This window comes from Macaca thibetana, chromosome 9 (assembly GCF_024542745.1).
Source record: "Macaca thibetana thibetana isolate TM-01 chromosome 9, ASM2454274v1, whole genome shotgun sequence".
NCBI lineage: Eukaryota > Metazoa > Chordata > Mammalia > Primates > Cercopithecidae > Macaca > Macaca thibetana.
The window spans coordinates 64,917,713-64,941,885 of NC_065586.1; the positions used below are offsets into that span (position 1 = coordinate 64,917,713).

At 40.7% G+C, this 24,173-nt stretch overlaps 1 protein-coding gene and 1 pseudogene across 4 annotated transcripts in view; both read right to left on the bottom strand.

Moving 5' to 3' along the window:
* Positions 1–24,173, bottom strand: part of TET1 (tet methylcytosine dioxygenase 1) — a 148,282-nt gene that overhangs the window by 18,190 nt on the left and 105,919 nt on the right. For 3 of the 4 annotated variants that reach the window (XM_050805188.1, XM_050805191.1, XM_050805190.1), the window contains 5 exons: positions 16,999–17,210; positions 10,322–10,472; positions 9,884–9,970; positions 2,315–2,404; positions 526–663 (listed from right to left, as the gene is read on the bottom strand). In XM_050805188.1, the coding sequence (XP_050661145.1) occupies positions 526–663; positions 2,315–2,404; positions 9,884–9,970; positions 10,322–10,472; positions 16,999–17,210 (678 nt within the window). The remainder of the gene's footprint in view (positions 1–525; positions 664–2,314; positions 2,405–9,883; positions 9,971–10,321; positions 10,473–16,998; positions 17,211–24,173) is intronic. The other variant, XM_050805189.1, reaches the window with a different exon arrangement.
* Positions 7,652–9,968, bottom strand: LOC126963175 (40S ribosomal protein S3a-like; annotated as a pseudogene).

Below are 24,173 nucleotides of genomic sequence, written 5' to 3' on the forward strand. Positions count from 1 at the left end.
TTATGAGAACAAGACCATCCTGGCTAACACAGTGAAATCCCGTCTCTACTAAAAATACAAAAAAATCGGCCGGGCATGGTGGTGAGTGCCTGTAGTCCCAGCTACTCGGGAGGCTAAAGCAGGAGAATGGTGTGAACCCAGGAGGCAGAGGTTGCAGTGAGCTCAGATTGCACCACTGTACTCCAGCCCGGGCAACAGAGTGAGACTCCATCTCAAAAAAAAAAAAAAAAAAAAAGTACTCCTGCCTCCCACCAAACACACCACAATTAAATATATAACATAGACTTTCAACAAAATGTTTGAGGCTGGTCCTGTTACTTTTTAGAAGTACAGAGATAATGTATTTAATGAAGACCTGCACTATACACTTATTTCTTATTTTTTAACTTTTTTTCTTTTTATTTATTTCTAATAGCACATAAATTAAGATTTCTCACAGTAATAATCATCATAGTATACTTAAGGACTGCAGCCTAAGCATATAGTGATGGAGCTTTTAGAATACAAATTCACACAGGTACATACCACAGTGCTTCCATTATTCATGTTGTGAATGTCCCTGTGGGGATGAGCACAGAAGTCCAGGCAAGCAGTGACCCCAGAGAAGGGACGACCTTCCTTACTGCCAAGCCGACATTCTCGGGCAACATTTTCGTATTCCACCTAGAAAAGAAAGCATGGAGCACAATCTTAAGAGAGAGAAGGGAATCACCTGCCTTCAGTAAAGAGTAAGAGTAAAAATAATTTCCTCACAAAGTTTCTAATTAATTATACTTTGTAATTTCTGAGACTAAGTGTATTATTGTCGTGAAGGTGTAGTTTAGCAACATTCGGGATAAAGCACTTGACAATACACGGAGTAAAAGGAAAATCAATGACTTTACAAGGGAAGGCAGGGTGAGGATACTAATTGTTGTTGGAGATGAAAAAGCAAGTAAAACAGACTCAATCATTCCATTAGAAAGAAAGACCAATAAGGCCGGGCGCAGTGGCTCACGCCTGTAATCCCAGGATTTTGGGAGGCCAAGGCAGGCAGATCATGAGGTCAGGAGATTGAGACCATCCTGGCTACCACGGTGAAACCCCGTCTCTACTAAACAAAATACAAAATATTAGCCGGGCGTAGTGGCGGGCACCTGTAGTCCCAGCTACTCAGGAGGCCGAGACAGGAGAATGGTGTGAACCCGGGAGGCAGAGCTTGCGGTGAGCCAAGATCAAGCCACTGCACTCCAGCCTGGGTGACAGAGCGAGACTCCGTCTAAAAAAAAAAAAAAAAAAGAAGAAAAAAAAAAGAAAGACCAATAAAAGCGCAAGTTTTCAATATCCATAAAAAGAAGATACACACACATTTCATGAACTATTCTAGAAAGTGAATTTGTAACTCCTTTTAAAATGAAAAGGTGGAGGCTGGGCGGGGTAGCTCATGCCTGTAATCCCAGCAGTTTGGGAGGCTGAGGCGGGCAGATCACTTGAGGCCGGCAGATGACTTGAGGCCAGGAGTTTGAGACCAGCCTGGGAAACATGGTGAAACCCCATCTCTACTAAAAATACAAAAATTAGCCAGGTGGCGCATGCCTGTAGTCCCAGTTACTCGGGAGGCTGAGGCAGGAGAACTGCTTGAACCCACTGGGAAGCGGAGGTTGCAGTGAGCCAAGAGGCTGACTCCAGCCTGGGCAACAAGAGCAAGACTCTGTGTCAAAAAAAAAAAAAAAAAAGAGTAGATCAATAAGTAGATTATATATATGTATGTTAGATATATATGCTATGTATGTATATATTTGTTCAAATTTGAAAATTTTTCTATTAACAATGACCTTTTTTTTTTTTTTTAAAGACAGTTTCGCTCTGTCACCCAGGCTGGAGTGCAGTGGCATGATCTCAGCTCAATGCAACCTCCGCCTCCTGGGTTCAAGTGATTCTCCTGCCTCAGCCTCTTGATTACCTGGGACTACAGGTGCACATCACCATGCCTGGCTAATTTTTGTATTTTTAGTTGAGATGGGGTTTCACCATGTGGGCCAGGCTAGTCTTGAACTCCTGATCTCAGGTGATCCGAATGCCTTGGCCTCCAAAATTTCTGGGATTAGAGGCGTGAGCTAATGAGCCCGGCTAACAATGACTTTTTAAAATATAAAACAGTCTGGCATATCTGTAATCCCAGCATTTTTGGAGGATGAGGCAGGAGGATCACTTGGAGTTTGAGCTTAGGAGTTTGCAGTAAGCTTTGATCATGTCACTGTACTGCTGCCTGGGCAACAAAGCAAGACCCCATCTCAAATTAATAAATAAATAAAAAGTTCATACCAATACATACCTGATTTTGGTAAGCTACTGGAGCATACTGCTTATAAATTGGAGCTAATCGTGTAGCCAAACTCTGTAAGTTATCTTCAAGGTTTTTTTCCTATAGGAAAACATAATCCATTAGTTATTTTATAATTGCACCTTTGTGTGTTTAAGGTACAACTGAACCATAAATCATGGGTGATGGTGGTTAATGCACAATTCATTCTTACCCTGATGAAATAGCTACCACAGAAAATCGCATTGCTTCTTTTCTCCATCTAAACTATTAGACATTGTTATGTTTTAATGAAGTCTTTTGAAATGAAAATTCTGTTGTAATTAGAAATTTAAATAGTGTTAGAGATAAATTACAATACTATTCATGTTGTGAAAAATAAATATTTATATTTATTCAATAGTATTGGGCACTTGGAATAAATGAAAACAACGTTCCTGCTGGCAAGGGGAAATGGCAAGTAATTTGGTTACAATGTTAACAATTTTCTATAACGAGAAGAGAGAGTACATATATAAAACACCTACTTTGTGTGACATACTGTTTCAAATGGAATCCATATGTCTTTATGAATTAAGCACGTGTCCTTATGGACCATGAAATAGGAATATTATGCATGATCTCTACAAAAGAGCAAGGTCAGGATAACTGAGAGGTTTAGTAAATACCTGCAGATCAAAGGAAGTAAGTGGGCAAGTGGTTGTCTACAGTTCTCTTTTCCACACTATAATAACTACAAATAGGCCGGGCGCGGTGGCTCAAGCCTGTAATCCCAGCACTTTGGGAGGCCGAGACGGGCGGATCACGAGGTCAGGAGATGGAGACCATCCTGGCTGACACGGTGAAACCCCATCTCTACTAAAAAATACAAAAATTTAGCCGGGCGAGGTGGCGGGCGCCTGTAGTCCCAGCTACTCGGGAGGCTGAGGCAGGAGAATGGCGTAAACCCGGGAGGCGGAGCTTGCAGTGAGCTGAGATCCGGCCACTGCACTCCAGCCTGGGAGACAGAGCGAGACTCCGTCTCAAACAAAAACAAAAACAAAAACAAAAACAAAAAAACTACAAATTGAAGAAGACTTGGAAGGACTATGAGGACCATTAACACTCAAGAAATCTGGATTGCTACTGATAGAGACGTCAGATTTTTTCAAAGGAAAACTATCACAAAAGTCTCTATTAAAAAAATCCATGATGACAGTATGAGAAATGAAACAGAGAAGGGAGCCTTTGGAAACACAGATAGTTGAAAGAACACTGAAAGTGTTTCAGAAATGATTACATTCTGCATCAACTTAGATATCTGGTAAAGGAACAGTCACCTCTTAGGAAATCAATTGGAAGGGTATAGAGGGCCAGGCGTGGTGGCTAACGCCTGTAATCCCAACATTGTGAGAGGCCAAGGTGGGTAGATCACTTGAGCTCAAGAATTTGAGACCAGTCTGGGGAACTTGGTGAAACTCCAGGCCGGGCGCGGTGGCTCAAGCCTGTAATCCCAGCACTTTGGGAGGCCGAGACGGGCGGATCACGAGGTCAGGAGATCGAGACCATCCTGGCTAACATGGTGAAACGCCGTCTCTACTAAAACATACAAAAAACTAGCCGGGCGAGGTGGCGGGCGCCTGTAGTCCCAGCTACGCGGGAGGCTGAGCCAGGAGAATGGCGTGAACCTGGGAGGCGGAGCTTGCAGTGAGCTGAGATCCGGCCACTGCACTCTAGCCTGGGTGACAAAGCAAGACTCCGTCTCAAAAAAAAAAAAGAAAGAAACTCCACACCTCTCCAAGAAGTAAAAAAAATTAGCCAGTCGTGATGGAGCCTACTTGTAGTCCCAGCTACTTGGGAGGCTGAGATGGGAAGGTTGCTTGAACCTGGGAGGCAGAAGTGGCAGTGAGATGAGATCATACCACTGCACTCCAGCCTGGGTGACAGGGCCAGATCTTGTCTAAAAAAAAAGAAAGTATAGAGAACATGGACTAAAAAGTGTGAGTGAGGCTTTTGCCTCATGTGCTCATGTGAGATTTGGTGGAAGGAGATGCCATCAACACAGAAAGGAGACAATTATATGAATCAATTAACCTTTGGTATGCATCAAATTATTATAAAAGCCAAAGTTATACAATAATTTAGACACAACAGTTCAATTATTTAGTGGTTTCTGACAACCCTCAATCTTAGCAACCGTAAAGTGTGACTCATAATCATTTTGGTTTCCTATTGATTTATATTGACTTGATTATACAAAAAAATTCATAGGATCCATTCACAGATTTGTCTGTTAATCAGGCTACTTTTATCCTACCCATTGTAGTTTAAAAACCAGGAAAGTCAGCTGGGCACAGTGGCTCATGCCTGTAATCCCGGCACTTTGGGAGGCTGAAGTGGGCGAATCACCTGAGGTCAGAAGTTCGAGACCAGCCTGGCCAACATGGTGAAACCCAGCCTCTACTAAAAATACAAAAATTAGCAAGGTATGGTGGCATGTTCCTGTAGTCCCAGATATTTGGGATGCTGAGGCAGGAGAATCTATTGAATCTGAGAGGTGGAGATTGCAGTGAGCCGAGATCATGGCATTGCACTCCAGCCTGGGAGAAAGAGGCAGACTCTGTCTCAAAAAACAAAAACAAAAACAAAACAAAACAAAAAACCAGGAAAGTCATGACCTTACTTTAAAAACATGCCCTAGCTAAACTCTCACACTAATTATTATGTTTATTTGGGAGAAACTTTAGAATTATGATTTAAATACCCATTAAAACAATTCTATTTATGTCTTCAATCATTGGAAGTATCCAGTGGGCTGGGTAACCCCGTTTTACTACCAGTGGAATAATGCAGAGAAATATTAACAGTTGTGTACTGCTATTGATATGAACACTGCAAAAGTCACATGTAAATTCTATACTTTTTGTATGCAGCATCAGGTTTAAATTCTTCAATATTCTCACATCACTTTATTCTATTTTGTAATAATATTTATTCTGTTATGGACCACACAGAGTCACAAGTCCTACTGAGGAACAGGTCAACTCAAATTACCTCATTTATTCTGTAGAAGCACTGAAATAAAGTAGACGACTAGAAGCAACTCATAGCTTGTACAGTTCACTGTGATTATTTTTCTTTTTTCTTTTTTTTTTTTTTGAGACAGAATCTTGCTCTGTCGCCCGGGCTGGAGTGCAGTGGCCGGATCTCAGCTCACTGCAAGCTCCGCCTCCCAGGTTTACACCATTCTCCTGCCTCAGCCTCCCCAGTAGCTGGGACTACAGGCGCCCGCCACTTTGCCCAGCTAGTTTTTTATATTTTTTAGTAGAGACGGGGTTTCACCGTGTTAGCCAGGATGGTCTCGATCTCCTGACCTCGTGATCCGCCTGTCTCGGCCTCCCAAAGTGCCGGCCCCACTGTGATTATTTTTCATTTTTTAGTTTTTTGAGATGGAGTTTCACTCTGTCGCCCAGGCCGGAGTACGAGTGCAGCAGCACAATCTCGGTTCACTGCATCCTCCACCTCCCAGGTTCAAGCAATTCTCTTGCCTCAGCCTCCTAAGTAGCTGGAATTACAAGCATGTGCCAGCATGCCTGGATACTTTTTTTCATTTTTAGTAGAGACGGGGTTTCACCATGTTGGCCATGCTGGTCTTGAACTCCTGACCTTAAGTTATCCACCCGCCTCGGCCTCCCAAAGTGCTGGGATTACAGGTGTGAGCCACTGTGCCTGGCCCTATTAGTATTATTTTACTATTACAGGCTTATTATTCATATTGTAAAATCCTGACTTTCTAATTATTTCATTAGAATGAACGTGCATATCAGATACAGGGGGAATTACGTATCAGATATGTTCCTATTGGTGGTCAAGATTAACTCCCTCTCCTACCTTATTTTGTGTGTGTGTGTCTGTGTGGTGGCGGGGGTACAGTGGTGCAATCTCAGCTCACTGCACCCTCGGCCTCACAGGTTCAAGCAATTCTCCTGCCTTAGGCACTTGAGTAGCTGGAATTACAGGTGCCCACCACCATGCCCGGCTAATTTTTTTATTTTCAGTAGAGACAGAGTTTCACTGTGTTAGCCAGGCTGGTCTCAAACTCCTGACCTCAAGTGATCCACCTGCCTTGGCCTCCCAAAGTACTGGGATTACAGATGTAAGCCACCACACCAGGCCTCTGTTAGCACTCTTGTCTGTATCTAATCTCTAGGACCATCATATCATCATCCATAGCTATAATTACCACTTAGACCATTTCTTAAGTTCCAGATTCCCATTATTATTGACCTGACATTCCCATGTAGATTTCCCTTAGGAATTTCAATACCAATATATCCAAAGTGAATTATTGATCCCCCACTCTACAAACCTGGTCCTATTTCCAGTGTGCCTGATGATAAAGATGAAACCCCTCCTTATAATTTAAGTCACCACTATCCCCTCCATGGATTGTGTTCATGGATAGTTGGCTCCTCTTGCTAAATCTACACTTGGTTACATTTAGTCTATTGTTCAAACAGCATCTAGAGGGATCTCATTCAAGGGCAAGTTTAAGTATGTCACTCTTCTCCTTAAAACTCTTTGATTCTGGCTGGGCGTGGGCCAGGCACAGTGGCTCACATCTATAATCCCAGCACTTTGGGAGGCGGAGGAGGGCAGATCATCTGAGGTCGGGAGTTCAAGACCAGCCTGGCCAATATGATGAAACCCCATCTCTACTAAAAAGAAAAAATACACATCCTGGCTAACACGGTGAAACCCCGTCTCTATTAAAAATACAAAAAAATTGGCCGGGCGTGGTGGAGGGCGCCTGTAGTCCTAGCTACTCGGGAGGCTGAGGCAGGAGAATGGTGTGAACCTGGGAGGTGGAGCTCGCAGTAAGCCGAGATTGCGCCACTGCACTCCAGCCTGGGCAACAGAGCAAGATTCCGTCTCAAAACAAACAAACAAACAAACAAACAAACAAACAAACAAGGCCAGGCCAGGCGCGGTGACTCATGCCTGTAATCCTAGCACTTTGGAAGGCCAAGGTGGGTGGATCACGAGGTCAGGAGATTGAGACCATCCTGGTGAAACACCGTCTCTACTAAATATACAAAAAATTAGCTGGGTGTGGTGTTGGGCACTTATAATCCCAGCTACTCAGAAGGCTGGGGCAGGTGAATCGCTTGAACCCGGGAGGTGGACGTTGCAGTAAGCTGAGATCAAGCCATTGCATGCCAGCCTGGGCAATAAGAGTGAAACTTTAAACAACAAAATAGCTTTATAAAATAGCCTAGGTATTAATTGGGCACCTGGCAAGGAGTAGGGACTGTCACTGATCTTGGGCCAAATATTTTTCCTTAAACAGCCAGAGAGGGCCGATTTTATCTTAATTTCTAAAAAGCTGCCTGACCACTGTGTCTCATGCCTGTAATGCCAGCACTTTCAGAGGCTGAGTCAGGCGGATCACTTGAGCTCAGGTCCAGTGAGTGAGCCGAGATCACACCACTGCACTCCAGCCTGGACGACAAAGCGAGACCCAGATTCAAAAAATAAAAATAAAAAAATAAAATAAAATAAAACTACATGGATAGTTTGCTGCTTTAGCCTTCATCTTCAAAATCGTCCCATCCGTTCTTAAAATGAGCTATCCATTTGTAAACTGCAGATTTCTTTATGACATTGCCCATAAGCTTTTTAGAAGGCATCAACGAATTTATCATTCTTCCACCCAAGCTTCACCAGAAATTCGATATTTGTTCTTGCTTCAATTTTAGCACAATTCATGTCGCTCTGATAGAGGCAGTTTATAAACTGACATGTTATCCTTCCTAGTGCTTCAAATGAGACTCCATTCAGGCATGTTACAAGTTAGTATTTTATTTTGGTAAAAAAATATTATGAAATCCATGCATAGTTTATTCATAATATGCATTTTCCTTGAATGTTTTGAAGATCCTTTATATTTATAAACTAACAGATACTTCTTTCCCCCCACAAATATGACTTTTTATTTGCCACTATTATAAGTCTGAACTTTAAACAGATTCTTGGACTGGTGGTTCATATCCATCAGCTCGTTCTACTTTAGCACCTGTTTCATCCTCAGCGGCTTTTCCAGAGCTACTACCTTCACAATAAGCTCCAGGAGTTTCCCCAATTCAAAGCTAGGCTTCTTCAGCACTTTAACCTTTCTAACAAAGACATCATGGAGAGGACAGATTGGCAAGAATTTTTTCTGTCTTTTCCAATCCTCAATTTATTGACCACTTCTTTCAAGTAATTTGTCTGCACCTCTTGGGTCATGATTTCCATCATCTTGTTCTGGATTTGGCCGAACCGTTGGTGCTAAGCATAAGAGGTCTTCCGTATCCGATTGTTGCATTTTTTAGTAAAACCAACACAGAACACATGAAGCAAGTAAGCACCAGTCGTCTTGATATTGACATGAGCTTCAATCATTGTCTGCCATTTCTTGACCATGGAACACATTTTGTCATGGGTAAGATCCATGCCAGGGAAGCTAATCAGGCAATTATTGCCCTGAACATCTTCAGTAATCAGCTTGAATTTTCTAAATGCAACTTTATCATTCTGCAAATCAGAAAGACTCACTTCAAACACATGACCCTTGAGGCCATCAGATTCAATTATGGTTCCTTGGGTTCTGGTGACTTGTGTCTTCCCAATATTTCTTATATTGAACACGGCAGATGCTTTCACATTATACTAATCTTTCTTAGAAAATGGATCAAGCACTTTCTTCTTGGCTCCCTTTGTGCCACCTTTCATAAGGGGCTTATTCTTGCCAACAACCATGGTGCTGCTCAGAGAGCCAAAAAGAGACAGATACTTTTATCATATAATATTTAGAAAGAAAACCTAGCTGGTTGGCTCAAGACAACCTCCCACCTCAGCCTCCTTAGTAGCTGGGACTACAGATCTCACCTGAGATCCAGAGTTCAAGACTAGCCTGGCCAACATGGTGAAACCTCATCTCTACCAAAAATACTAAATTTGCTGGGCATGATGGTGGTGCATGCCTGTAATCTCAGCTATTTGGGAGACTGAGGCAGGAGAACTGCTTGAACCTAGGAAGTGGAGGTTGCAGTGAGCCGAGATCATGCCTTTGCACTCCAGTCTGGGCAACAAGAGTGAAACTCTGTCTCAAAATAAATAAATAAAAATTAAAAAATCTGATTAAAAATGCATCATAGAGACTCTTAGAGAGTAACTACAATGATATTAACCTTTTAAATATTTTAATGTTACTGTTGGTACATGTAAGAAAGGAAGTATTGTTTTCAGATAGGTCTAATTATTTCCTTATGTCTATGTATGTGTATAGTGGCTTGTAATATAAAATGTTTTTACTCTTGGTCACTACTCAAAGATTAAAAGATATCAGTCTTATAGTTAATCAATATATAAATCCTCACTACACAAACAAAGCATAACACATTAGAATACTTAGTTCCTATTGGTGCCCCACCCCCTCCCACTGCCTACCCACCCACAAGCTGATAAAGGCTTATGGAGTTATAGGTTATTTTTATTTAAAATATATAAGTATTGAACTTATTTAACTTAACACCAAGTTTGACTAATTTCTTTGCTCACCATGGCCTCGTGTCCCGGACTGATTCGTTCCGGTTTCATATATCTTCTTTCTGGATTACGTCCTTTAGTAATTCTTTCATAGTAGGTCTGTGGGTAGTAAACTTTCTGAGTCTTTGAAATTTTGGCAAATGGGTTTTTCCTATTTTGGTTGAGTATAAAATTCTAGGTTCTTTTAATGATGATTTTGCTGGGGTGGGGTAGTAGAGCAGGAGGAGGAAGCCAGGGACAATTGGAATTTGGGGTGATAGCTAAAGTCTTTACCTAATTTGTTTAGAGTCTTAATTTATTTACTTATATAATAGAAATATAATTTTACTATTTGATTACTACTTTTCAATATTTAGTTGTTATAGTGTTTCAGAAAATGTTAAAGGAATGCACTTAAATATTCAATGTGTAATTCAAAAATAAATTATTTGAATAAAAAAGAACACTTACATGTAAGGGAGAGCTTGGATCAATTCTAAATCTCCTGGGGCTTGGGCTTCTACCAAACTTACAACCATTAAAGTACATACTCCATGAACAGCCAAAAGAGAATGAAGCTCCACAAGTCTCTGGATCAATTCCTTGACATGTACAGGTACGACTGTAAGATTGGAATTACAAGAGAGTGAATTGATGAAGCATTACAACACCTCAGACACAACATTCCAGGTTTATATAGTTTTAGAAGGTTGGATGGCTAAAGAACCGGTTATAACACTTATCTATTATATTACTTTTTTTTTTTTTTTTTTTTTTTTTGAGACGGAGTCTCGCTCTGTCGCCCAGGCTGGAGTGCAGTGGCGCGATCTCGGCTCACTGCAAGCTCCGCCTCCCGGGTTCACGCCATTCTCCTGCCTCAGCCTCCCGAGTAGCTGGGACTACAGGCGCCCACAACCACGCCCGGCTAATTTTTTGTATTTTTAGTAGAGACGGGGTTTCACCGTGGTCTCGATCTCCTGACCTTGTGATCCGCCCGCCTCGGCCTCCCAAAGTGCTGGGATTACAGGCGTGAGCCACCGCGCCCGGCCTATATTACTTATTTAAAGTAGTTTAATGTTAACAATAAAAAGCTAACTTTTGTTTTTTCAAGAAATCTGACTAGGGGACCAGGGCTAACTATACTTTATTATAACCAAATTTTTAGCAAAAATACTGGTCATGATTGCAATTCCAAATAAATGGGAATAAACTATACAGATCTAAAATATCCACAATATTGTTTGATTTGGAGATGTCTGAGATAGGGAAATAAAGAACCTGGGTTTTTCTTTTTTTTTTTTTTTTTTTTGAGATGGAGTCTAGCCCTGTCACCAAGGGTGGATTGCAATGGCACAATCTTGGCTCACTGCAACCTCCGCCTCCCAAGTTCAATCGCTTCTGCTGCTTCAGATCCCTGAGCAGCTGGGATTACAGGTGTGCACCACCATGCCCAGCTAATTTTTGTATTTTTAGTAGAGACAGGTTTCACCAGGTTGGCCAGGCTGGTCTCAAACTCCTGACCCCAAGTTATCTACCCTCCCGAAGTGCTGGGATTACAGGTGTGAGGCACTGAGCCTGGAAAGAACCTGGTTTTTAAATCTGGGTTTTAAATCCTGGATTTGTTCCATATCACAAATGAAAATTAGAACATTTTATTACCTCTTTGGAATTCAGCTGCTTTATATCTAAAATGAGACTGATATAATTTTCTGAGGATTGAAAAACAATATATATTTTACATAAAAACAGTTTCTTGGCAAGGTGTGGTGGCTCACGACTGTAATCCCAACACCTTGGGAGGGATCATGAGGTCAGAAGTTCAAGACCACCCTGACCAACATGGTGAAACCCCATCTCTACTAAAAGTACAAAAAATAGCCTGGCGTAGTGGCAGGAGAATTGCTTGATCCCAGGAAGCTGAGGTTACAGTGAGCCGAGATTGTGCCACGGCACTCCAGCCTGGGTGACAGAGCAAGACTCCATCTCAAAAAACAAAAACAAAAACAAAACAGTTTCTCAATTTTAAAAACTTTAAAAAGTGCATAATAGAAAAAAATGGAGCAGAAAACCAGTTTCATTTAATTAAATCTTAAGCGTATAACTTTTAGGGCATTTCTTTCTTTTCTTTTTTTTTTTTTTTTGAGACGGAGTCTCGCTCTGTCACCCAGGCGGGAGTGCAGTGGCCGGATCTCAACTCACTGCAAGCTCCGCCCCCCTGGGTTCACGCCATTCTCCTGCCTCAGCCTCCCGAGTAGCTGGGACTACAGGCGACCGCCACCTCGCCCGGCTAGTTTTTTGTATTTTTTAGTAGAGACGGAGGTTTCACCGTGTTAGCCAGGATGGTCTCGATCTCCTGACCTCGTGATCCGCCCGTCTTGGCCTCCCAAAGTGCTGGGATTACAGGCTTGAGCCACCGCGCCCGGCCATTTTAGGGCATTTCTAAAGCCTTAAACTAAACTATATGGTAAGAATGACAATGAAATTGGCATATATTCTTCTTGCAGTTATAAAACTGTATGCTCTTCCAATCCCATTGCTGGGTGTATACCCAAAGGAATATAAATCATTCTATCATAAAGACATATGCATATGAATGTTCACTGCAGTGCTATACACAATACCAAAGACATGTAATCAACCTAAATGCCCATCAATGACAGACTGGATAAAGAAAATGTGGTACACATACACCACAGAATAGTATGGAGCCATAGAAAAGAACATACTCGTGTCTTTTGTGGGAACATGAATAAAGCTAAAGGCCACTATCCTTATCAAACTAACACAGGAACAAAAAATTAAATACTGTATGTTCTCACTTATAAGTAGGAGTTAAGTATGAGAATTCATGGACAACAGACACTGGGGCCTACCTGAGGATGAAGGGTGGGAAGAAAGAGGATCAGAAAAAATAACCATTGGATACTAGCTTAGTAGTTGACTGGTGAAATAATCTGTACAACAAACCCCTGTGACATGAATTTAGCTAAATAAACAACCTGCAAACGCACTCTTGAACCTAAAATGAAAGTTAAAAAAGGATCGCAAGCTTTTAAATTCCATCAGAAAGAAAGGACAAAAATAACATTAAAAGAATAATTAAGTAAAAAATAAAATAAAATTGCATAATGCTTACAACTTAGTATACATTGTACTTATGTAGTGATTAAAATATACAAACAATAAAGAAACCAAATATTATTTTTAAAAAGTGAAAATAATATAAAAATTCAGAAAAAAACTATTTTTTATGTTTTCACTATGAAAGTCTGGAAAATGCCTGATATGTAACTTAACATCGCTTATAAGAAAGACTACAATGAGCTGGGCGCGGTGGCTCAAGCCTGTAATCCCAGCACTTTGGGAGGCCGAGACAGGCGGATCACGAGGTCAGGAGATCGAGACCATCCTGGCTAACACGGTGAAACCCCGTCTCTACTAAAAAATACAAAACAAAAAAACAAAAAAACAAAGAAAAAACCTAGCCGGGCGAGGTGGCGGGCGCCTGTAGTCCCAGCTACTCAGGAGGCTGAGGCAGGAGAATGGCGTAAACCCGGGAGGCGGAGCTTGCAATGAGCTGAGATCCAGCCACTGCACTCCAGCCTGGGCAACAGAGCGAGACTCCGTCTCAAAAAAAGAAAAAAAAAAAAAGAAAGACTACAATGAAATTCACTAAATGAGATGCAAATGGAATGGTTAAAAAATTTTGAATAGAAAGATATAGATATATAGAAAGATATTTATTCATATCATTGAAAACCAAATAGAAAGATATTTATTCATATCATTGAAAAAGACACGGGAGGAGAGAAAAATGTTGTTTTACTATGTACTACTGTTTTAAAAATAAAACACAGAGGAAATATGATAAGTTGTGAGATCTAAAAGAGCATCCTCAGATTATTTTAAATGGTCAACAACACCAATAGTGGGACAAATTGCACTCAGTGTAATAGTCCAGGTTACATTTCATTTTTTAAATTTTTTTTCTTTCGTTTCAGCCATCTTTGGCTATAGGTTGTATTTCATAGCCTGACTTGAGAAACAGAAGTCAAGAAGAAACAGATAAACCAAATTGATTAACAGTCTACAGAATTAGCCTTTTTGCTTCAAAAATTTCAACGTCATGAAAGACAAAAACTGAGAAAACAAAAAGGATTAAGGGAGCAAAAGGACAAAATAACTAAATGCATTGAATCATGGACAGGGGAAAATTATTGGGAAATGGATGATACTTGAATATGAACTCAGATGAGATCACAGTATTTTATCAAATTTAAATTTCCTGAATTTGATCATTATATAGGAATATACAAGAGAACTATATCCTCATTTTTAGGATAAATACATTCAAGTATTATTTAGGGGAAAAGACAAAGTCTACATCTAGCTCTCAAATGATTAAGAAAGAAATAAGTCAACAACAGTAACGTGTTTATATGTGTACATAAACAAATGTAACATAATGTTAACAGTTGTGGAATCTAAGTAAGGGTATATAAGAGTTCACCGGGCCAGGTGCGGTGGCTCACGCCTGTAATCCCAGCACTTTTGGAGGCTGAGGTGGGTGGATAATGAGGTCAAGAGTTCGAGACCAGCCTGGCCAGCATAGTGAAACCCCATCTTTACTAAAAATACAAAAATAAATAAATAAATAAATAAATAAAATAAAATAAAATAAAAAATTAGCCGGACATGGTAGCTGGCGCCTGTAATCCCAGGTACTTGGGAGGCTGAGGCAGGAAAATTGCTTGAATCCAGGAGGCGGAGGTTGCAGTGAGCTAAGATTGTACCACTGCACTCTAGTCCGGGCTACAATGTGAGAATCTGACTCAAAAAAAAAAAAAAAAGAGTTCACTGGGCTGGACGCAGTGGCTAGCACCTGTAATCCCACCACTTTGGGAGCCTGAGTCGGGCGAATCACAAGGTCAGGAGATCAAGACCATCCTGGCTAACATGGTGAAATCCCGTGTCTACTAAAAATACAAAAATTAGCCAGGCATAGTGGCGGGCGCTTGTAGTCCCAGTTATACTTGGGAGGCTGAGATAGGAGAATGGCATGAACCTGGGAGGCAGAGCTTGCAGTGAGCCGAGATTGTGTCACTGCAACTGAACCTGGACGACAGAGTGAGACTCCATCTCAAAAAAAAAGATTTCACTGGAGTATTCTTACATCTTTCTGTATTTGTGAACTGTTTTTTTGGGGGGTGGGTTGGGGGAAGACTTGGTCATGCTCTTTCAAGTGCACTGGCAAAATCATAGCTTACTTTAATGGCAAACTCCTGGCCTCAAGCCATCCTCCCTCCTCAGCTTTCAAAGTAGCCAGGAACACAGGCACACACCCCTATGCCTGGTTTTAAAAATGCTGTGTAGGGATAGGTTCTCAACTCCTGGTTTCAAAAAATCCTCCTGCTTTGATCAGGCATGAGCCACTACATCAGGCCCATGAAGTTCAATCTCTCTCTCTCATTTTTTTTTTTAAAGAGACAAGGTCTTGCCATGTTGCTCAGGTTGGAGTTCAGTGGCATCATCATAGCTCACTGCAGCCTCAAATTCCTGGGCAACAGCTACCTTTCTACCTCAGCCTCCTAATTACCTAGGACTACAGACATGTGCCACCATTCCCAAACAGTGTTTTTTAAAAAATACTTTTGTAGAGATGGAGTCTTACTATGTTGCCTGGTCTGGCTTTTAAACTCTTGGCCTCAAGTGATCCTCCCTTGTCGGCCTCCCAAAGCGCACGCCTGTAGTCCCAGCTACTCAGGAGGCTGAGGCAGGAGAATCACTTGAACCCGGGAGGCAGACGTTGCAGTGAGCCGAGATCGCACCACTGCACTCCAGCATGGTGACAGCAAGACTCTGACTCAAAAAAACAGAACAACAAGAACAACAAAACTTATCTCCTCTTACAACTATTCACTGGTGATTCATGAAATGTATGAGAGATTTAAATTTCAAAAATTTATATTTTAAACAAGTATAGTCATTTCTCACTTGATGTCAATAGGCTGTTGGAAACCGTGATTATAAGTGAAACCACATACATCAGTTCCCCGAATATCGCTCAATATTGCTACAATATTGATAAGAAAAATATTGGTTTCATTATATATTGCTTTGCTTAAAGTCACAAAAAAAATGCCTAAATACCACTCGAGATCCAGACCCAAATAAGGAAAAAGATGGGTATGTTTGATTGCATTAAAAACAAAACCTTTTGCGGGAGATAACATAGTTAAAGGAAAAACACAAACTGAGAAAAATATTTGCAAATTATATCATAGAGTAGAGAGAAAATAGATAAATGGAAGAATTCTCTGCAAAAATGGGCTAGGTTATTTAACAGATGGTTAAAACAAACTAACAAAAAGCCAAATGGTTCTTAATCATATGAAAAAAACACTCTCATTCATAAGAGAAATTCAAGTCAAAATCACCCTGATGTCATTTCTCTTAATAGGCAAAGACTCACATTTGCCAACATAATCATTGGTAAGACTACAGAAAAACAGATACTCTCTTACATTGAATAGAGGAAATGCAAAATGATATGACACTCCTGTGGAAGACCATTCTTTTAAGTCAAAATCCCTTTCCTCCAGACTCTTCCCAAAAAGGGAAGCAATGAAATAATATTCTTTCCTTTTTTGTTTCGAGACAGAGTCTTGCTCTGTTGCCCAGGCTGGAGTGCAGTGGCACGATCTCGACTCACTGCAAGCTCTGTCTAACAGGTTCACACCATTCTCCTGACTCAGCCTTGCAAGTAGCTGGGACTACAGGCGCCCACCACCTCACCTGGCTAATTTTTTGTATTTTTAGTAGAGACGGGGTTCCACTGTGTTAGCCAGGATGGCCTTGATCTCCTGACCTCATGATCCTCCTGCCTCGGCCTCCCAAAGTTCTGGGATTACAGGCGTGAGCCACTGCATCCGGTCACAGTGAAGTAATATTCTAAAGGAGAATGATTTAAACTGACCTTAACTCACTATAAAATATTCTCTCTGTGCAGAAATGTTCATTCTTTTTTAATTCCACAATACTCAAATCCTATTCTCTCATATAATATACATAGTTGGTAGCTAAATAACATTTTACCATTATGTAATAGAGATCTGAATGGCAAGGCAGTATACAGCAGATTTAATTACTTTTCATTGAGGGTGCATCTTCTGTCGGTAGGGTGCCCATTGTATGACTTTAGATTCTCTGTGAGCTCTGTGTATAACCTGTCAGCCATTGGAAGAGGGATGCCATCCCACACCATGATGAGCACCACCATCACAGCAGTTGGACAGTGGTGGCCTGTACGCTGCCGGACCAAGCAAAGAACTTTTTCTTCATCACTGCTTCTTCTTAAAACCTGAAAAAACAGAATATATTCATCTATGGAGACAAGTATGCCAAATTTGAATGCAATGGATATTCCTTTTGACGTTCTGCATGATTATATTTTAGTTTATTTACTTAATTTATACAATTTGTTCTACAGACGGGGTCTAACTATGTTACCCAGGCTGGTCTCAAACTCCTAGCTTCAAGCAATCCTCCTTCCTTGGCCTCCCAAAGGTCTGGGATTACAGACATGTGCCTCCATGCCCGGCCATATTTTAGTTTTTTTAAAGTTACTGCTTCTCAAGGGATAAAAGCCTATAGGACTTTCCACTGCCTCAACAGTTCCCTCTCCACGAGACTCATCACAAGAGTACCTCAGCCTATATGACTAACAAACAACAGGCAGAACAAAAATCTGTGATATGTGGTTATTATTTGTAGAAGTAGTAAAAGGCAGTCTGTGTTTTATTTCACTGCTGTTCTAGTTTGCACAGCAGACAAGAGAGGGCTTGGTAGAAAACTTAACTGCACTGAAATTCCACGAATGTCACAAAGGAACAAATGTGGATGATCGAAAAAACCATCTAATGTAATCAGATGGAAATAACCAAGAACTCTCAACATTAAAAATAAACTTGACAACTGAATTTTGGCCATCTGAGGAATGTCACAGATTTTCCTTTGGGTGACTCATTTTACTATCAAGAATTAATATACAGAAAGGAATGCCTCTGTGATTTTTGTGATTTTTACATGCTATTGGAAGGATGCATTATATGCTTTTAATTCATAAGACTAATGTGGTCTAGTTGACTTGGTGAATGCAAAATAGAAAAATTAATTGTAAATATTTATTTATTTATTTAATACTGCATCCAATTATTGGGATGTTAAAAAGGCTTCAGCAGTATTTAAAATTTGCTTAGTGGTCCGAGTGTTAACTACAAAAAAAAAAAAAAAAAAAGTCTATACAAATGTTGTCACCACATAAAACCATCCAACCATTTTAAACTGCCTCCATTTATCAAAAATTTACAAAGTGCAGAGATTGACCACATTAATCAGCACATAACCAGAACATGATGAAAATGCCCATCCATGTGACCAGAATGGACCAACCAATAGCATAATTTTTTGTTGCTATAATAATATTACAAAACTTGAGATGAAACTTCTTAAGAAGTTAGTTACCCAATATCACTTTCTTCTGTCACTCCAGATGGTTAACAATCATTGCTACCAAGTCATTCCTTGAGTAGAGTTGGCTTTAGGACCTTCCCCCTAGACACAATTATTTACATTAAATTTTTTTTCTGTATTTATATGTCCTCTTACAGCCAAATAATAACACACTACTTGCAAATAATCTCAAATACAAAATTATATATATTGTATCAAAATTATATTGGTTAATATTCAAGTTGTCAAAATTAACAACAAATTTATATTAATAACATTTTTGTATGGGAAATGCTAAAAAGCTTTTTACTGATGATATTTGTGCCTTTTCTGGATATTCCAAATTTCCATCAGTGTACAATAGAAAATTAAGCACAATGGTTAGGAGTCTTTAAATTCAAATCTGAGTTCAATAAACTGCTTAAATATTAAATCTGTCTGGGCCAGGCGCGGTGGCTCAAGCCTGTAATCCCAGCACTTTGGGAGGCCGAGACGGGCGGATCACGAGGTCAAGAGATCGAGACCATCCTGGCTAACCCGGTGAAACCCCGTCTCTACTAAAAAATACAAAAAATTAGCCGGGCGAGGTGGCGGTCGCCTGTAGTCCCAGCTACTCGGGAGGCTGAGGCAGGAGAATGGCGTGAATCCGGGAGGTGGAGCTCGCAGTGAGCTGAGATCAGGCCACTGCACTCCAGCCTGGGCGACCCAGCGAGACTCTGTCTCACAAAAAAAAAAACAAAAACAAAACTAGCCGGGCGTGGTGGCGGGTGCCTGTAGTCCCAGCTACTCAGGAGGCTGAGGCAGAAGAATGGCATAAACCCAGGAGGCGGAGTGCAGTGAACTGAGATCCGGCCACTGCACTCCCGCCTGGGTGACAGCAAGACTCCGTCTCAAAAAAAAAAAAAAAAAAAAAAAATCTGTAAGACCTCTGGAAACTAAAAATATTATTAAAATAAACAAAGGTCTAACTATATGCAGAGGAGTATAAATTCATGGAATAGACATTATTATAATTATGTCAGTTTTCCCAAAATTGATCTCTAGATTCAATGCAATCCCAATCAAAACCCTATCAGAGGGGTGTGTGTGTGTGTGTAAACTGACCAATTGTTCCAACGTTTATGGAAGAAAATGAATCTTGACCCCTACCTCACACTGATCAACTTGAATATAATGTATATCTAAACACAAAAAATAAAGCAATGAAGAATTTTAGAAGAAAACATAGTCATGACCTACGGGTGGGCAAAGCATTTTAAAATGGCTTACCAAATCTGCTAATTGAAAAGATAAAAAAGGCTGGGTGACGCAGCTCACGCTTGTAACGCCAAGATTTTGGAAGGTAGAGGTGAGAGGATTGCTTGAGGCCAAGAGTTCGAGGCCAGCCTGGGCAACATACTGAGACCCAGTCTGCATAAAAAATAAAATAAACCCGGCATAGTGGCATGTACCTGTAGTCCCAGCTACTTGGAAGGCTGAGGTGGGAGGATCCCTTGAACATGGGAAGCCGAGGTTTCAGTGAGCCCAGATGTCACCACTGTGCTCCAGCATGGGAGACAGAAACTCTGTTCCCCCCCAAAAAATATAATAAAAAAATAAAGAAGGCAAGCAGGAGGATTACTTGAGATGGAGAGTTCAAGGCTATCATCATGAACTTCAGCCTAGGCAACAGAGTTAAAAAAAAAAAAAAAAAAAAAAAAAGCAGGCCAGGCGCAGTAGCTCACGCGTGTAATCCCAGCACTTTGGGAGGTGGTTGGATCACTTGAGGTCGGGAATTTGAGACTAGCTTGGGCAACATGGTGAGACCTTGTCTCTTTAAAAAACACAAAAATGAGACGGGTGTGGACACCTGCCTGCAGTCCCAGCTACTTGGGAGGCTGAGGCGGGAGGATCCCTTGAATCTGGGAAGCCAAGGTTGCATTAAGTCCAAATCTTGCCACTGCACTCCAGCATGGGTGACAGAAACTGCCTCAAAAAATAAATAAATAAATAAATAAATAAACAAAGAAGGCAAGCAAAAGGGCAGGAGGAAATATTTACATTACATATACTTGACATAATATATATATACACACATTATATATATTTACATTGTATATATTTGGCATAATATATATGATACAACATACACAGAGAATTGCCTCCATAGAAAATTGGCAGAAAAAAATTGAATAGGCACTTCATAATAGAGAATACGGAAATAGATGATGAGCATATGAATATATGCCCAACAATATTCGTCACCTAGCAAAGTAAAACACAGTAAAAAGGAGCTACCCAGGACAGCACCGTGGCTCATGCCTTTAGCACTTTGGGAGGTGGAGGTTGCCGCGAGCCAAGATTTCACCACTGCACTCCAGCCTGCACGACGGGAGCAAGACTCCATCTCAAAAAAAAAAAAAGAAAAAGAAAAAAAAAAAGGAGGTACCTATGTTGGTGGAAAGAAGAAAGTGTTGTTATAAAGATACTATTAAATTTCCAAGAGGCAACTGTAGCTAAGATTATTCTTGAATACTCAATGCTTGGGACAGAAGCAGCTCAAAGCCCCATAGAGGTTTTTGTTATAGCAGGCAAATTTGGCTTCTAGTCATGTCACATCCATATAGGAAACAGAAAAACCAAGTAGTTAAATAGCTTTTTAATTACCCTGCTTACAAAAACCAGGAGAACACTGAAGGTATACACATTCTAGTTGTTTGTACAAAAATACACTATCTATTCCTAATGTCAATGAATACTGTGGTGACATTTAATTATTTTTCTACTATATTCACTAACTTCTTGCTGGTATACAGACTTCATAATTGTTCTACAGTCCTATTTGAAACAGATAATATGATATATGACTGGTATTAAAATAAAAGGACACAATTATTATAGCTATAATAGTCTTTCTAGAATATTTTTCAAGATAATCACAGAAAAATCTACTTGATTTTTTTTTTTTTTTTTTGAGACGGAGTCTCACTCTGTCGCCCAGGCTGGAGTGCAGTGGCGTGATCTCGGCTCACTGCAAGCTCCGCCTCCCGGGTTCACGCCATTCTCCTGCCTCAGCCTCCCGAGTAGCTGGGACTACAGGCGCCCACAACCGCGCCCGGCTAATTTTTTGTATTTTTAGTAGAGACGGGGTTTCGCCGTGGTCTCGATCTCCTGACCTTGTGATCCGCCTGCCTCGGCCTCCCAAAGTGCTGGGATTACAGGCGTGAGCCACCGCGCCCGGCCATCTACTTGATTTTTAAAGAGAGTAAAACAAGTAGATTCCTATATACTGAAGATACAGTAGCTTTACTACATACCAGGAATAACCAGATAGAAGTTTGATTTAAAGGCTGATATCTCAGTAAGGTTGTTAAAAAACAGAAAGATGCCAAAAACATAAGAATAAAACTATAAAAAATATAAAGAGAAGGTTATAAAAGAAAGTTCACTTGGAAGAACATGACAGTGTTCCTAAATGAGAAAGCCAACCCTAAATGTCTAGCCACAAATCTCTCCCGCAATCTATTCAAATTTAGCGTGTTTCTAAGGTTCATATGGAAGGGTAAATGCGCATCATGTCAGGAAAATTTGTTTTTAAAGAATTAGAGGGTACAAGCGCAGTTTTTTAACATGGATATATCGGGCAGTGGTGAAGTCTGGGCTTTTAGTATACTCACTTCCAAAATAGTGAACATTGTACCCAATAGGTAATTCTCCAACCCTCAAGAGAAACATTTTCTAAACAAATAAGGGAATTGCTCTTCTAAATTGAAGTTTGTTCTTTTAAAATTGTTCTTTTTTTTTGTTTTCTATTCTTTTTCTTTTGGAGGCAGTGTCTCACTATGTCACGGTGGCTGGAGTGCAGTGGCTTGATCATGGCTCACTGTATGCAGCCTTTAACATCATTTAAAAGCTCTCCGGGCTCATTTGATCCTCCCAGCTAACCCTCCCAAGTAGCTAGAACTACAGGCACTTGCCACTGTCCTTGGCTACCTTTTGGCATTTTTGGTAGGGACGAGGTCTGGCTATGTTGCCCAGGTTTGTCTCAAACTCCAGGGCTCAAGTGATCTGCGCATTTCAGCCTCCCAAAGTGCTGGGATTACAGGTGTGAGGCCCCACGCCCAGCCATGATAAAACCAGCCATGGTCTATTATACATATACATATTATACATATGTGGTCTATTACACATATTTACAAAAGTGTAATAGAAGATAACCTAAAAAAAGGTTATGAAGAGTGAATTCATGGAAGAAATTAAAATTAATGATTAGTAAAGACACCTACCTTTGCTAGTTACAATGCAAATTGAATCACGATGTCAAGTTTCACCTTAGGTGTACAATGACAAAAATTATCACTCTTAGCTTAGTATTTTGTTTCTATTTTTTTTTAACTATTAACAACAGGCCAGGTATGGTGGCTCATGCCTGTAATCTCAGTAATTTGGGAAGTCAAGGCAGGTGGATCACTTGAGGTTAGGAGTTCGAGACTGGCCTGGCCAACATGGTGAAACCCTGCCTCTACTAAAAATACAAAAATTAGGGCAGGGCACAGTGGTTCAAGCCGTAATCCCAGCAATTTGTGAGGCCAGGGCAGGCGGACCAGCTGAGGTCAGGAGTTTGAGATCAGCTTGGTCAACATAGTGAAATCCTGTCTCTACTAAAAATACAGAAGTTAGGCAAGTGTGGTGGTGCAACCTATAGCTCCAGCTACTGCGGAGGCTGACGTATGAAAATCACTTGAACCAAGAGGTTGCAGTGAGCTGAAATCGTGCTGCTGCACTCCAGCCTGAGCGACGACAGTGAAACTCCATTGCAAAAAAAAAAAAAAGAAAAAAAATTTTTTTAAATTAAAAAACCCACAATACTTTTTTTTTTTTTTTTTTTTTTTAAACAAAGGAAAGAAAAGAAAAAAGTTCTGGCCGGGCATAGTGGCTCATGCCTGTAACCCCAACACAGCAGGCCGCGGTAGGATTTCTTGACCCTAGGAGTTAAAGGCCAGCCTGGGCAATGAAATGAGACCCTGTCTCAACAAAAAAACACAGAAAACTAGCTGGCGTGGTGGTGAGTGCCTATGGTTTCAGCTCCCTGGGAGGCTGAGGAAGGAGGATTGCTTGAGCCTGGGTCGAGGCTGCAGTGAGTTGTACCACTGTACTTTAGCCTGGGTGACAGAGCAAGACCCTGTCTCAAAAACCAGAAAATTTTCACAGCCTAACTCTTAGTTTGAGTATACCCAAACTGCTAAAAATTATAATCTCTAAGCACAGGCTAAAATTGTAAGGGCTTTTAAAATTTGAAATATATCCATAATGTGTATATATAATTTTTAAATTTAAAAACTAATATTAGAAGGAACAAGATTACACAATTTTAAAAAATTTTAAGGTTTAAAAAGTAAAAAAGGCCAGCGTGGTGGCACACACATGTAATCCCAGCACTTTGGGAGGCCGAGGCGGGTGTATCACCTGAGGTCAGGAGTTCAAGACCAGCATGGCCAACGTGGTGAAACCCCATCTCTACTAAAAATACAAAAAAAATTAGTCGGGCTTTGTGGTGGGCACCTGTAATCCCAGCTACTTGGGAGGCTGAGGCAGGAGAATTCCTTGAACCCGGGAGGCAGAGGTTTCAGTGAGCTGAGATTGCATCATTGCACTCTCGCCTGGGCAACAAGAGTGAAACTCTGTCTCAAAAAAGTAATAATAATTTTTTAAAAAGTAAAAAGAAAAAAAAACTGGCCAGGCACACCTGTAATCCCAGCTACTTAGGAGGCTGAGACAGAAGAACTGCTTGAAACCAGGAGACAGTGGTTGCAGTAAGCCCAGATTGTGCCAT